The sequence below is a fragment of the Hyperolius riggenbachi genome, chromosome 6, assembly GCF_040937935.1.
Source record: "Hyperolius riggenbachi isolate aHypRig1 chromosome 6, aHypRig1.pri, whole genome shotgun sequence".
NCBI classification, from domain to species: domain Eukaryota; kingdom Metazoa; phylum Chordata; class Amphibia; order Anura; family Hyperoliidae; genus Hyperolius; species Hyperolius riggenbachi.
In genome coordinates, this window is record NC_090651.1 from 95583355 (window position 1) to 95599504 (window position 16150).

The following is a 16150-nucleotide window of genomic DNA, read 5'->3' on the forward strand; positions in this document are numbered from 1 at the left end:
TTTTGCAGCCTAGGTGCGCTAAGGGGCCCAACGTCCTATTCACAGGTCATTTTGAGGCATTTGTTTTCTAGACTACTCCCCACGGTTTAGGGCCCCTAAAATGCCAGGGCAGTATAGGAACCCCACAAGTGACCCCATTTTAGAAAGACGACACCCCAAGGTATTCCGTTAGGGGTATGGTGAGTTCATAGAAGATTTTATTTTTTGTCACAAGTTAGTGAAAAATGACACTTTGTGAAAAAAAACAATAAAAATCCAATTTCCGCTAACTTTTGACAAAAAATAAAATCTTCTATGAACTCATCATACACCTAACAGAATACCTTGGGGTGTCTTCTTTCTAAAATGGGGTCACTTGTGGGGTTCCTATACTGCCCTGGCATTTTACGGGCCCAAAACTGTGAGTAGTCTGGAAACCAAATTTCTCAAAATGACTGTTCAGGGGTATAAGCATCTGCAAATTTTGATGACAGGTGGTCTATGAGAGGGCAAATTTTGTGGAAACGGTCATAAGCAGGGTGGCCTCTTAGATGACAGGATGTATTGGGCCTGATCTGATGGATAGGAGTGCTAGGGGGGTGACAGGAGGTGATTGATGGGTGTCTCAGGGGGCGGTTAGAGGGGAAAATAGATGCAATCAATGCACTGGGGAGGTGATCGGAAGGGGGTCTGAGGGGGATCTGAGGGTTTGGCCGAGTGATCAGGAGCCCACACGGGGCAAATTAGGGCCTGATCTGATGGGTAGGTGTGCTAGGGGGTGACAGGAGGTGATTTATGGGTGTCTCAAGGTGTGATTAGAGGGGGGAAATAGATGCAAGCAATGCACTAGCGAGGTGATCAGGGCTGGGGTCTGAGGGCGTTCTGAGGTGTGGGCGGGTGATTGGGTGCCCGCAAGGGGCAGATTAGGGTCTAATCTGATGGGTAACAGTGACAGGTGGTGATAGGGGGTGATTGATGGGTAATTAGTGGGTGTTTAGAGGAGAGAAGAGATGTAAACACTGCACTTGGGAGGTGATCTGATGTCGGATCTGCGGGCGATCTATTGGTGTGGGTGGGTGATCAGATTGCCCGCAAGGGGCAGGTTAGGGGCTGATTGATGGGTGGCAGTGACAGGGGGTGATTGATGGGTGGCAGTGACAGGGGGTGATTGATGGGTGATTGACAGGTGATCAGTGGGTTATTACAGGGAATAACAGATGTAAATATTGCACTGGCGAATTGATAAGGGGGGGGTCTGAGGGCAATCTGAGCGTGTGGGCGGGTGATTGGGTGCCCGCAAGGGGCAGATTAGGGTCTAATCTGATGGGTAACAGTGACAGGTGGTGATAGGGGGTGATTGATGGGTAATTAGTGGGTGTTTAGAGGAGAGAATAGATGTAAACGATGGATTTGGGAGGTGATCTGATGTCGGATCTGCGGGCGATCTATTGGTGTGGGTGGGTGATCAGATTGCCCGCAAGGGGCAGGTTAGGGGCTGATTGATGGGTGGCAGTGACAGGGGGTGATTGATGGGTGGCAGTGACAGGGGGTGATTGACAGGTGATCAGTGGGTTATTACAGGGAAGAACGGATGTAAATAATGCACTGGCGAATCGATAAGGGGGGGGGGGTTGAGGGCAATCTGAGTGTGTGGGCGGGCGATTGGGTGCCCGCAAGGGTCTAATCTGATGGGTAACAGTGACAGGTGGTGATAGGGGGTGATTGATGGGTGATTGATGGGTAATTAGTGGGTGTTTAGAGGAGAGAATAGATGTAAACGATGGATTTGGGAGGTGATCTGATGTCGGATCTGCGGGCGATCTATTGGTGTGGGTGGGTGATCAGATTGCCCGCAAGGGGCAGGTTAGGGGCTGATTGATGGGTGGCAGTGACAGGGGGTGATTGATGGGTGGCAGTGACAGGGGGTGATTGACAGGTGATCAGTGGGTTATTACAGGGAAGAACGGATGTAAATAATGCACTGGCGAATCGATAAGGGGGGGGGGGTTGAGGGCAATCTGAGTGTGTGGGCGGGCGATTGGGTGCCCGCAAGGGTCTAATCTGATGGGTAACAGTGACAGGTGGTGATAGGGGGTGATTGATGGGTGATTGATGGGTAATTAGTGGGTGTTTAGAGGAGAGAATAGATGTAAACGATGGATTTGGGAGGTGATCTGATGTCGGATCTGCGGGCGATCTATTGGTGTGGGTGGGTGATCAGATTGCCCGCAAGGGGCAGGTTAGGGGCTGATTGATGGGTGGCAGTGACAGGGGGTGATTGACGGGTGATTGACAGGTGATTGACAGGTGATTGACAGTTGATCAGGGGGGATAGATGCATACAGTACGCAGGGGGGGGAGGGTCTGGGGGGGTCTGGGGAGAATCTGAGGGGTGGGGGGTGATCAGGAGGGAGCAGGGGGCAGTTTAGGGACTAAAAAAAAAAATAGCGTTGACACATAGTGACAGGGAGTGATTGATGGGTGATTAGGGGGGTGATTGTGTGCAAATGGTGGTCTGGGGGGTGGGCAGGGGGGGGTCTGAGGGGTACTGTGGGCGATCAGGGGGCAGGGGGGGGCAGATCAGTGTGTTTGGGTGCAGACTAGGGTGGCTGCAGCCTGCCCTGGTGGTCCCTCGGACACTGGGACCACCAGGGCAGGAGGCAGCCTGTATAATACACTTTGTATACATTACAAAGTGTATTATACACTTTGTAGCGGCGATCGCGGGGTTAACAACCCGCCGGCGCTTCCGATTGGCCGGCGGGTTGACGTCGCGGGTGGGCGGAGCCTATTGCCGGTGGATGCGCGCGCATCCCAGCGCGCGATCCCCGGCCAGAGAGTGCCCCAGGACCTGACGCCAATCTGCGTTACGTGGTCCTGGGGCTGCCACTTTGCCGCCGCCAATATGAAGTAGGCGGTCGGCAAGTGGTTAAGTAGTGCAGTACTGTAGTCTAGGGCCAATTTAGGGGGGAGCCAATTAACTTATCTGTATGTTTTTGGGATGTTGGAGGAAACCGGAGTGCCCGGAGGAAACCCACACAGACACGGGGAGAACATGCAAACTCCTTGCAGATAGTGCCCTGGCTGGGATGACATGTGCTTTAGTTATTCAGGAAAGCTTCATCCACAGTGAAATAAAAAAGGCTAGTCAAGATTTTTTTTCAGCAATCAAGATGCCCATTTCCTCGTCAATATCATGTTTATGCCTTTTCTTATTCACATAATATAATAAACCTTATAAAAGAGTACAAATGTGCCTTCAGCTATCCATCAGAATCCAGTTTCAAAAACCCTTAGAATTATATCCTTTTCTCATGAATTGTTAAGCTGGAAATTCTATAAATGGAAATTGTGTAAAACACTCTAGTATCTCATCAGACACACAAGTGGCGTATTTAAGTCAAACTGGGTTTTCGGAGTGATATTCTGACTCTTCAGCTATGTACAATTAGGTTTATTGTTGTTCTGTTAAACACTTGGCAGTCTGTGTCCGAGGCTTTTTGTTTCCTCCTGAGGATAGAAAGAGCTTCTTCTCCTGTCTCCTTAAATTAAAGCACTTCATCATCCCCTTGGCGGTGGTAAGCGGTGTTTACTGTATTCTAACAATTGCTGCAAAGGACGTGATCAATATGACAGTTATTTCAATATAATTGGAGCTGCTCTCAAACAGCAGGACATAGGAAACCAGACCGCAGCAGGGCATTATGGTGCGAGCTTGAATGTTACTACGTCTATAGTGGCGCAGCGGCTTTTACAGTGTAATTTGCCACACCCTGAATTACTACTCCCTTTGAGTTGCTATGACTCGGAGGGGGATTAGTATGTAACCCCGTCCAGAATGTCAGCGGCAGCAGGGTGAGCCAACTGATCGGGCATCAGAATGATACGTACACAACCAGGCTTCTGGGGAATGGTTGGCCTTGTTGTCGTGATATCTAAAACTTACAAAGTGTTACTGTTGTGCTACATCATTTAATTTCTTTTGTAAAATGTAATAATTCAAGAGTGTGTACTAGCGGTTATATTGAAAGGATTTCAAAGGTTCTAAGTAATGCTGAGAAGGTGACATTTGGGACCAGTTTTCAATTCAAAAACCGTGAATTCACAATCATCAAAAAAAGAAAAGTCTGGTCAGGTCCCCCACCCCTGTGCTGTCCTTCTAGCCATCCCATATCTAATAATAATTCACAATAATTGAATTTTATCCAGGGGCTTACACAGGTACCAAGACGGCTCCACCTGGAACATCAGGAGAGGAGAGAAATAATTATCCATTTGCCCATTTTAAAATGACTTCTACAGCTCCAACGGGAGCATCAGTGTAATGTGGCACCCTTATTAGTTGGCTATGCTATTGCAGTGTAGCACATCTAGGTCCTCACCTGAAAGCATACAGGCCGAGTCCTGGACAGTACCATCTTTCAGCTCTCACACATCAATCGCAAAGTATCGTGAGACAAAGCTGTCTGAGGACCGGCCTTTAAGTTTTCAAGTAGGGACCTAGAGGTGCTATGCTGCCATAGGGGCATAGTAACTACAGTAAATAATCAAGGCTCCATGTTACACTGGAGTTCCCATGTCAGCTGTAGAAGTCATGGAAATGATCTGAAGTTACTTCCATAGCCCCACAGGGAAAATGAAATGTGTTTACAATATTTATCCTCGCCTGTGAGAGAATCAATTTAGCTAAAGTCCATTGTGAAGTATATTTACCGTCAGAAAAGATTAGATGATTATAAAGTACTGCTCATATTTACATTTGTTTTTATATTGATCTATATTTAGTTTTGTATGTATTTAATTATAGTGTAGTATTATTTTATATTTTACTTTTGATGAAAATCTCCATAGTGCTCTTTTACGTGAATCCCTTTTTGATCCCCAATACTAAACTCCACTCCATAATCTGAACCCTTTCCTACCAAAACCCTGTGCCTAACACCTAACCTTAATCTCCTAACCCTAATTGATAAAACAATCCCCCCCCCCCTTCCACCCCATCGCCTAACTCATTAACCCTCCTAAACCATGCCTAAACCTAAACAATACTTACCTTCCACCACCTTCAACCCCAGAATTAATTCAAACATTGAGGAATGAAATCTTGGCGCCCAGTGCTCCAGCTATATAGTAGCTTAACGTTAATGTCGAAATTAACCTCATACAGTCAAAATAAATATAATACATAGAAGTCTGGTGCAAAAGTTGAGGATGCAAGGACTGGGGAAGAGTCTGTGTGCATGGATAGGGAACTGGCTAATGGACAGAAAACAAAGAGTTGTGGTCAATGGATCATACTCAAAATGGGAGACTGTTAGCAGTGGGGTCCCACAGGGGTCTGTACTGGGTCCAGTGATCTTCAATTTATTTATTAATGACCTAGTAGATGCAGTAGTGAGCAATGTTGCTATTTTTGCAGATGATACAAAATTGTGCAGAATCATCAACTCTCAGGAAGATAGTGTCATATTGCAACAGGATCTGGATAGGATGGCTATATGGGCACATACATGGCAGATGAAATTCAATGTTGACAAATGTAAAGTCATGCATTTTGGTCGTACCAATGGTCTAGCACCATACAAGATAAATGGGATACAGTTGGGGACATCAAACTTGGAGAAGGACTTAGGAGTACTCATCAACAACAAGTTAAATAATCGTACTCAATGCCAAGCTGCTGCAGCTAAAGCTAACAAAATTTTGGGATGCATTAAAAGGGAAATAAAAACTTGAGATGCTAGCATAATATTGCCCCTGTTTAACTCTCTAGTAAGGCCACATCTGGAATATGGAATTCAGTTCTGGGCACCACATTACAAAAAAGATATTGCAGTTTTAGAGCAGGTGCAGAGACGAGCAACAAAATTGATACGTGGGATGGAAGGTCTCGCTTACCAAGAAAGGTTAGATAAACTGGGTTTAATTAGTCTAGAGAAAAGACGCCTTAGAGGAGATCTAATTAACATGTATAAATACATCAGAGGGCAATATAATAGCTTGGCGGATGAGCTTTTTGTCCCTAGGCCTTCTCAAAGGAGTAGAGGACATGATCTGCGCATGGAGGAAAAACGTTTTAGCCATTTATTTAGGAAAGGGTTCTTTACAGTAAGAGTGATTAAGATGTGGAATGCATTGCCACAGGAAGTCGTTATGGTAAACTCTATACCTGCATTTAAAGGGGGCTTAGATGCTTTCCTTGCGTTGAAAGACATCCATGGCTACAATTACTAGGTTATGCCTAATGATGTTGATCCAGGGATTTTATCTGATTGCCATCTGGAGTCGGGAAGGAATTTTTCCCTTTTGGGGCTAATTGGACCATGCCTTGTAAGGGTTTTTTCGCCTTCCTCTGGATCAACAGGGATATGTGAGGGAGCAGGCAGGAGTTGTACTTTGTACTGGTTGAACTCGATGGACGTATGTCTTTTTTCAAACAAAATAACTATGTAACTATGTAACTATGTAACATAGCTGACTATGTGCACCAAAATCCTCCACAACAAAACAAACTGCTTTGCTTTAAGGACACGCTTGTCAGTTCATACATGTACTACTCATTGACATCAAAAGGATTTTATCAGGTGGATGGAAAATATTCTGCCTGGTTAACTTTATTTAAAAAAAAAATAAATATATATATATATATATATATATATGTATATATATATATATATATATATATATATATATATATTCTCTAATAATTTATGATAATAAGGTTTCAACAAAAAGTAAGAATGTCAGTACCTGCCACCATAAAGTTGCATTCCAAGTAGAGCAAACACAACAATAAAAAGAAAGAGGAGGAAAAGCAGACTGATGATTGACTTCATGGAGTTCATCAAGGATACAACCAGGTTCCTTAAAGAGGCCCAGTACCTAAAAAACACACAGAAGGCACTTTTATTCCATCATTCCCAATTACATGAACACACAAGGGATGCAAACCACTGATTTGGCATTCTGAAGCTCCAGAATTCTGTATTCGGGCCTTACTTTGTTATTTTAAATATTCTTAGAAGACGTAGAGCTCTGAGGACACTGATTCCAAAAGATGTCCCTGGCCTAAATACTGCCCAGACGACTTCAAATATACTTCCAATGGTGACCTGAAGAAGACAAAGGAGCTAGATTTAATTAACAATCAACAGTGAAATTGGTGCCAAAATTTGTAAAAAAAAAGATTTACCAGACATAAAGCTTATCTGTCTGAGTACTTAAAGAGACTCCGTAACAAAAATTGCATCCTGTTTTTTATCATCCTACAAGTTCCAAAAGCTATTCTAATGTGTTCTGGCTTACTGCAGCACTTTCTGCTATCACAGTCTCTGTAATAAATCAATGTATCTTTCCCCTGTCAGACTTGTCGGCCTGTGTCTGGAAGGCTGCCAAGTTCTTCAGTGTTGTGGTTCTGCTATGAACTCCCCCTTTCAGGCCCCTCTCTGAACACTGCCTGAGTGATATATAGATTAGTGCAGCTTCTCTCTGCTTCTCTCTGCTCTCGTATCTTTTACAAGCTGGATAAAGTGTCCTCTGAGCTGGCTGGGCTTTCACATACTGAGGAAATTCAGACAAGGGCAAAGCTGTTTGCAGGAAGAAAAGAGCAGCCTGAAACTTCAGTGCATGAGAGCAGAAGGGAGAAAGAAACACACAAATGATCTCTTGAGATTCAAAAGGAAGGCTGTATACAGCCTGCTTGTGTATGGATGTATTTTCTATATGTGGATATACTGTACATCAACCTACTTCCTGTTTTGGTGGCCATTTTGTTTGTTTATGAACAAACTTTTTAAAACTGTTTTTAACCACTTTTAATGCGGCGGGGAGCGGCGAAATTGTGACAGAGGGTAATAGGAGATGTCCCCTAACGCACTGGTATGTTTACTTTTGTGCGATTTTAACAATACAGATTCTCTTTAAAGAAAATATACCTGTTCTTAATATACTGTAAAATAGTAGAAAGTTCTGAGGTCAGATATAAATTTCAGGGCTGGACTGAAATAATCTGAGATACTGCAGAGCTGCCTAGATTTATTAAAAATTACAATGTGGTCAAATACCACAGGGGTGAGATTTTACAACCTTGCATGGCTGATATCATACCACAGCAAGGGTTGCTGAAATGCTCTTTATAAAAGTCGTCTACATTTTTTATCTCCAGCTTTATGAGAAGCAAAATATGAATGTATACATAAGATAATCGAGAAGTATCACGAGGAACCAGGAGCATGTTAACCCAAACCTACTTTAAGTGAACCTCCGGACTAAAAATCTACTCAGCAGAACTGAAAAGGCTTGGTGTTTCTTTAACAGTTTCACAGCATCAGAACTTTGTTTTTCTTACCAAAGCATCATTTTTAGCTGAATTTTTAGCTAAGCTCCACCCATCAAAGAAAACTGCCCTGGTTTTTTTTCCCTGATGCTGTGCAAAGCATGATGGGATTTCCTATGTTGCTATTCACGTTGCCTAGCAACTGGGAGGGGTGATCAGCACACAGGACAGTTGGAACTGTGTCTCATGCTCCCTGTCACCTCCTTTCAACCAAAAAGATGGCTGCCCTCATGAAATGAAACATTTGCCTGTTCTTTTAAAACAGTGTGGGTAAGAGATTACATTACCTATCTATTTTTATTAACATAATCAATGTAACTTAATGACAGTATGTTTCTTTAGGCTGAAGTTCCTCTTTAATATGTTACAGCTCAGGGTTTCCAATTTATCATACCACAATTTTATTATTTCAAATATCAAGCTGCAGGAACGTGCACGCTGTCAGCCTGCACTTTGCTGAGATGATCCAGCACTCCTGTTTTCTCAGTAACGCATCGGTAGTGTCAGTGACCACCATACACAACAAACATATAATAAGAGCACCAACAAAAAAGGGAGCCGGATCTTGCTGCTGGTAATTTGCACTGATATTATAACATGTAAACTTCAGCGCTATTCTCGATATTCCATCACCAGTGACTACAATAAACAAAAGTGCATTTTGTTTATTGTTGTCACTGGTGAGGCATATTGAGAATAGCGCTGAAGGTTACATGTTATATTGCCTTTGAAGACACTATACTGGAGTGTTGGACTTTTTAGCAGCTTATCTCATTTTGGACTGTTGTAATTGGTTGCGCTGATATAGTTAATTGTTATTGTAAATTTGTACTGATATTCTACTACTTAATTCCGATATTTTACTATGACCTAACCTAACCCTACTCTCACACAGAACCCTCCCTCTACTGATACCTACTCCTTAACCCTGCCCCTAGTGATTCCTAACCCTCTCTCTACTGATGCCTAAGCCTTAACACTCCATCTACCAAGGCTCAACCCTTAACTCTCTCTCCATGCCGATGCTAACCCCCCCCCCCCCCCCCCCCGGATGCATAGCCCTTACCCCCCCCCCCCTTCTACTGATGCCTAACCCTTAACCTCCCACCCTGCTTGTGCCTAACCCTTAACCTTCCCCTGAAGGTGCCCAATCCTTAACTCCTAAAGGTTTCCACTATGTGATTTTCGTATTGAAATTTCTTCTTTGCTGTTATATGAATTCATGTATGATCTTCGCATTGAAACTTCGTCTATATGATTTTCATATTGAGACTTTCTATTGCTGTTAAAACATATTGTGCGCCCCTATTATACCATGGGCACAGCAAAAGCATCTAATAACATTGTGCTCTATGCAGCGCCCTATTTAACCGCTTGCCCTATGCACCCTTACCTGCCGACTTGGCTAAGTACCATCTAGAGTGTGTACAAAGCTTAAAGGGACACTTAAGTAAAAAAAAAAAATGAGTTTTACTCACCTGGGGCTTCCAATAGCCCCCTGCAGCTGTCCGGTGCCCTCGCCGTCTCCCTCCGATCCTCCTGGCCCCGCCGGCAGCCACTTTCTGTTTCGGTGACAGGAGCTGACAGGCTGGGGACGCGAGTGATTCTTCGCGTTCCTGGCCACAATAGAGCCATCTACGCTGCTATAGCATATATCATAAACCATATAGCAGCATAGAGGGTGCTAATGTGTCTGGGAACGCGAAGAATCACTCGAGTGCCCAGCCTGTCAGCTCCTGTCACCGAAACAGGAAGTGGCTGCTGGCGGGGCCAGGAGGATCGGAGGGAGACAGCGTGGGCACCGGACAGCTGCAGGGGGCTATTGGAAGCCCTAGGTGAGTAAAACTCATTTTTTTTGTTTGACTTAAGTGTCCCTTTAAGTATAAATTCGAGGATCAACAGTTGATCAGAAGTAGACTCAGAGAACAAAAACTTAGCAAATTAGTGGTAAACAATATGATCTTGGCTATCATTGTACAGATTTCTGTTACTTGGTATCACAAATTGTATTCTGACAAAATGATTAAGAAGACCAGGTTCTTTCTCACCCCAAAGTCAAAACAGTTGAAGGAGGAGTGGAAGTAGAGTCTTGGGCCCAAGCCATACATCTTGATGGACATCTCCACCATAAATAACCCAAGAAACAAAAATTCTGCATAGTCTGAAAAACAACAAAGACACAACATATTTAACTGCTCATATACATCCAAGAGCAATACAATATGACAGGTTGTTTTTTTTCCTCACGGCCTGCACAAAAAAAAACCAAAAGGACATTAACTTTGAATGGATAAAATGAGATTTTACCATCAGTTTAGAAATGAGTTCTTCAGAGTAAAGGTGCTCATATATCAATAATGATGATGATACCTTGATCCAGGCAATGAGTTTTTGCCCTCATGGCCTTTCTTTTGACTGAGGTGCATTGAGGATTAAGAGTTTGAACTAGGACACGTGTATTTTTCTACCTGGATAATAACTATGTAACTAGGCTCACAAATAGTTATTGGATTGCGACTTAAATTTTGGTAAATGCAGTAATACTACATCCTTGTGGTTATACGGTGGCAGACTTGTACAATATACCATTATGTGGGTTCACTTGTAAAGGTAACACAACTGAAAAGTAAGGTTGTCAGGGACATTTAAATGGTCATAGTGGCCCAATGTTGTGGGTCCAAGAAGTAGTGTGATGGTGATGGGTTCAAGAAGTAGTGTGATGGTGATGGGTCCAAGAAGTAGTGTGAGGGTGAGGGGATGAATGCAAAATGCAGCTGCGCTTGAGGCAAAACTGAAAAATGACTGCTGGTGTATGCGAGCCACGGCTCACAGCAAGAGGGATTAAGTCACCTATCTTAACCTCTGGTCACTGCAGTTCACGCCACCCTCCATGCTCCAAATACTTTCTCATTCCCAGCTGATGTCCCTCTGTAAAAGAGGAAGTTGCGGGAGGACGGAGCACGGCAAGGAGCGCAGCGAACAAAGGCAGCATAATGGTGAGTTAATGCAACCCGCGTGCACCAGAAGTCAGATTCAGTTTCACTTCAGGCAAAACTGGATATCACCTTTGCCCACTCATTCTTAGTAGTGAGTACTTGTTTTTTTCCCTAACCTGTTTGCTGCCCTTGTTAAAGGGGCACTATGGCGAAAAATTGTAAAAATGTAAAATATGTGCAAACAAATAAGAAGTACATTTTTTTCCAGCGTAAAATGAGCCATAAATTACTTTTCTCATATGTTGCTGTCACTTACAGTAGGTAGTAGAAATCTGACAGAAGCGACAAGTTTTGGACTAGTCCATCTCTTCATAGGGGATTATCAGCAAGTCTTTTATTCTTTATAAAGATATTCCCTAAAAATGATGTAAACAATGATGCTGGCCAGCTTCCCTGCTCACTACACAGTTTTTTTGGCAGCTGGACAGAGCAACTGATATTCACTAAGTGCTTTTAAAAATAAATAAATCCCTGAGAATCCCCCATGAGGAGATGGACTAGTCCAAAACCTGTTGCTTTTGTCAGATTTCTACTGCCTGCTGTAAGTGACAGCAACATAGGAGAGAAGTAATTTATAGCTCATTTTACTCTGGAAAAAAAAAACGTATTTCTTATTTGTATATGTTTGCACATATTTTAAATTTTACAGTTTTTCGCCATAGTGCCCCTTTAAGTTTTCTACCCCCACTTACCTCACTCCCAGTCACCACCTGACAGGACACACATAATTTAACTTAGTGTCAGAATTTAAACAAGAAGTGCAGTTTGTGTGTCAGTATGGGAACTTGGAAAATCAGTGGTCACAAACTGAGCCTGCGGGGAAGTCTTAATATGCAAAAAACAAATCTCTCCCAACCAACTATGCTAGGTACACACCATACAATTTTCTGGCAGATTTACCTGCCAGATCGATTATTTCCAACATGTCCGATCTGAGTTGCAATCAATTTTTTTTATAGTTTTCTGATCAATTTCCATTCATTTGGAAATCGATCGGAAAAATGATCAGAAAAATTAATCGAAATTGAGATCAGCGATGTTGGAAATAATTGATCTGGCAGGTTAATCTGCCAGAAAATTGTATGGTGTGTACCTAGCTATGATTAAGGACTGACTTAGTCCGAAACATGTCAGCTGTGTGATGCCTGCTGTCTCTGTAAGATTTGGATATGTCCAGTGATGAAGGATTGGATCTATTGATATGTGCGGACCTTCTTCTTCTACATGTACCTAGCATCTCTGTTCACAGGAAATACAGATTACCCAGCAAGCTCATAGTGAACCAGAACTTCTAGGAGTGTATAAGGGGCTACAAAGGACCAAAAAGCTCTCTTGCTAAAATGTTACAAAAAACAAAAGTTTGCCTCACTTAAAACAGAAGGTATGCTTTGCATATTCAGTAGTGATGCATCAAGGGAGAAATCATATTTTCACTCCAGTCTGAATTATCACAAATATCTTTTGTTTTAAGAAGGCACACTTATGTTTCACAGGAAATGTACTGGTATTTCCAACAGTGTATTTGAAGACATGGGGCTTGATTCACAAAGCCGAGCTAACTGTTAGCACGTTTGTGAAAAGCCCCTTATCAAGCCTAAAACTACTGTGCACGTGCTAATTAGCGCTCGAGCGCAAAGCCTGGTGAGCGCAAAATGTTGCACCGGGTGCGGCGATAACGGCGCACCTGGTGCGCCTATAAGGTTGCATTAAATGCGTCCTAGGGTACATCCAATGCAACCTTATAGGTGCACCAGGTGCACAGTTTTGCGCGCATCGGGCTTTGCGCGTGCAAAGTTTTGCACGCGATACTTTGCGTGCGATCTAATTTCACTTGGTGCTTGCTAACTGCTTAGCACCCTAGTTAGCACGCCCAAAGCCTTTAGGCATGCTAACTAGGTTAGCACCGAATAGTGAATCAGGCCCATATTGTCAAACACAGCTGTGTGTGTTGGATGTGAGATGTAACAAAATTTCTTTGTCCATAAGCTATATGCACCGCATGCTATACATTAAGTGATTGTAACCTACCATATCCATATGTTTTCATTAAAGGGAACCTGAAGTGAGATGGATTTAGAAGCTGCCATATTTTATTTCCTTTTTAACATTACTATTTGCCTGGCTGTCCTGCTGATCCTCTGCCTCTAATACTCTTATGCCTAGACCCTGAACAAGCATGCAGATCGGAGGACAATAATCTGAAAAGATTATCCACATGCTTGTTTCAGGCGAGTGATTCAGACACGACTGCAGCCAAATAAATCAGCAGGACTGCAAGGCAACTGGTTTTCTTTAAAGTAAATAAATATGGCAGCCTTCATATACAGAGTTAAAAGATACTATTGGGTAGACTCCTTTATAGTGTGAAGGATCAAAACACAGTCCTTTTTAGGGGCAATCCACCTTGCCCACCATAACTAGTATATTGCTATAAAGAAGGACTCATGTAGTTGATGCAATCTCAGGATCACGAGAAAAAAATTCCTTATGAAAAAACTTTATTGGCACATATACAAAACAGGTATATCAAAAAATAGAAAATGTATAAAAACACGGTTCTTGAATTTCAAACAATGGGTCCTCATGGAGCCAGAGTAATGGGCAAATCTTAATTTGACTTATGGAATAATTGTAGCTTTATGGGTATTTGTATTTTCATGGCAACGACACACGTTCGTTTCGGGCTTTTGTAACAGTGAATCTGCCCTTCATCAGGCCAAGGTACCCAATTCTATAAAAAAACAAACAACAACATATTAAAAGTCACACAATACACTTCCTCAGAAGACCACTAAAGGTGGTCGCGAGGAATTACAGAGGATCCACCACCAAGCAGGGTATATAACATATACACCGAAATTAGTCCAAGAGTTTTATACACCTAAAGGGTTACCAATAAAGTGTATACCCAAAGTCCTTTCAAAAATGATAGTACCTAGGTAGTAACCCCAGAAGAAGAGAAAAAAAGAAAAAGATAGTAAAAAGAGAAGGGAGAATAGTACAAAGCATAAGTTCAGCAGACCCAACAGGATACAAGCCATGAGGACTAGTAAATATCAGTCCCCCTATTAACCCATTGGTCCCAGACGGAGAACTGTACCACCTTGTGCACAAGATGTTAAATAGTGCAAGAAATACATAACATATAGATCTTTTAGAAAAATGGCATAAAGGATCAATGCAAACCTGTATGGCTCAAAAGGAAAAAACCAATAGAGGATTCAGTAAAAACGTGCTGGGGACGCCTGAGCTTACCAGGCGTACACAACCTTCAGAAAAAATACAAACGAATACAAGCTAATCAAATATGCAATGGTATCCGGATATAAGACTGTACAAGAAGTGGAATCCGCACGATGTCGGTAGAAACTGCAAATCTTTATTGGATCATAAAACACGACAGGCTAACCCAACACCACATGCTGACATGTTTCGGGCGTCACACGCCCTTAATCATAGCATAGGCGTAGGCAGGAGAAAGTGACTCCTAAATAGAGTGAGGTTACACCCGAAGTCACATGCCTAGTTGGCTCCACCCACAAAGAAAGGTACATGAAAAAAAGTGCATATATAAAAAAAACACAAGTGAAATATCCCTCAAAAACGTGTGATCTGACAGATAAAATCACGCTACAAATAAAATTGTAAGTACATATGGTTATATTCACAGTAACAGTACAAAACACAGCAATGAATATGATCTAAAATCTGTAAATGAGTCAAAGGTTAGTTACTACAAAGTTGGATCAAATAACCACATAATGACAGACGGCAAGGACAAAACCAATGGATGGCCAGTCACTATTAAGTGACCGTATTAAGATCCCATTTAGCATTGAGCCCTCCCGGCGAGCGTGTCCCTAACTGAAAAATCCAGTAAGCCTCCCGTGTAAGGAGGCGTTTATAAACGTCTCCCCCTCTCGGAGGTCTCAGGACACGCTCGATACCCTGAAATGAAAAGGAGGACATATTTCCTGAATGGGCCATTCTAAAATGCTTCGCTACATTAGACACCTCCAAGGTTAACCAACCAGCTCCCCTATAATGTTTCGCTATACGTTGCCTGAGGTGCCTGGTGGTGCACCCTACATATTGGACACGACATAGGGAACACGAAATTAAATAGATCGTGTACCTCATGTCACAATTAATGTATTGTTTTATAGGAAAGGTTCTGCCATTGGAAAACGAAGTGACAGAACGGGTGGGCTTGTGTACGGTACAGTATTGGCAAGTAGAAAAATTACATTTATAGGACCCAAGAGTAGTCAACCAGCACGGCCGTTGCGCGCTGGAAGAAAAGAGGCTGGGTGATAGAATGCTCCCAAGCGTGGGGGCTTTTCTACTCGCGAACCTGACCCCCTGTTTGATGATCTGATTAAGGGTCTCATCCACTTGCAACACTGGCAGAGACTTCCTCACTATCTGTGTGATTTGTTTGAATTCCTGACTATAGGTGGTCACAAAAGTCATGTCGGTACTAAGTCGCGACGATCTATGGCTGGGACTAGAGGTTAATAGATCTTCTCTGGTTTTTGTTAGGGCTCGCCTCCTCCCCCTCTCGATCATCCAGCTAGGATAGCCGCGCTCAGCAAGACGAGAACCCACAGCATCCAACTCCGAACCAAGGGCCAAACTGTCAGAGCAGTTGCGACGTACCCGAATCGACTCTCCCACAGGAACCGCACGAATGGTATGAGTCGGATGGCAACTGTTGGCTCTCAGGGTGGAGTTGCCGCTGCAGGGCTTGCGGTAGGTGCTGGAAACCACAGAGGCAGACGAGGGATCACCCCTCAGTGTGAGATCAAGGTAGTTGATCTCAGAAGGAGTCCACTGGGAG

At 43.1% G+C, this 16150-nt stretch overlaps 1 protein-coding gene across 3 annotated transcripts in view; it reads right to left on the bottom strand.

Moving 5' to 3' along the window:
* Window positions 1–16150, bottom strand: part of CACNA1E (calcium voltage-gated channel subunit alpha1 E) — a 396969-nt gene that overhangs the window by 162041 nt on the left and 218778 nt on the right. For all 3 annotated transcript variants that reach the window (XM_068239700.1, XM_068239701.1, XM_068239699.1), the window contains exons 11-13: window positions 10363–10475; window positions 6979–7091; window positions 6730–6861 (exon numbers count right to left, since the gene is read on the bottom strand). In XM_068239700.1, coding sequence (XP_068095801.1) covers window positions 6730–6861; window positions 6979–7091; window positions 10363–10475 — 358 coding nt within the window. The remainder of the gene's footprint in view (window positions 1–6729; window positions 6862–6978; window positions 7092–10362; window positions 10476–16150) is intronic.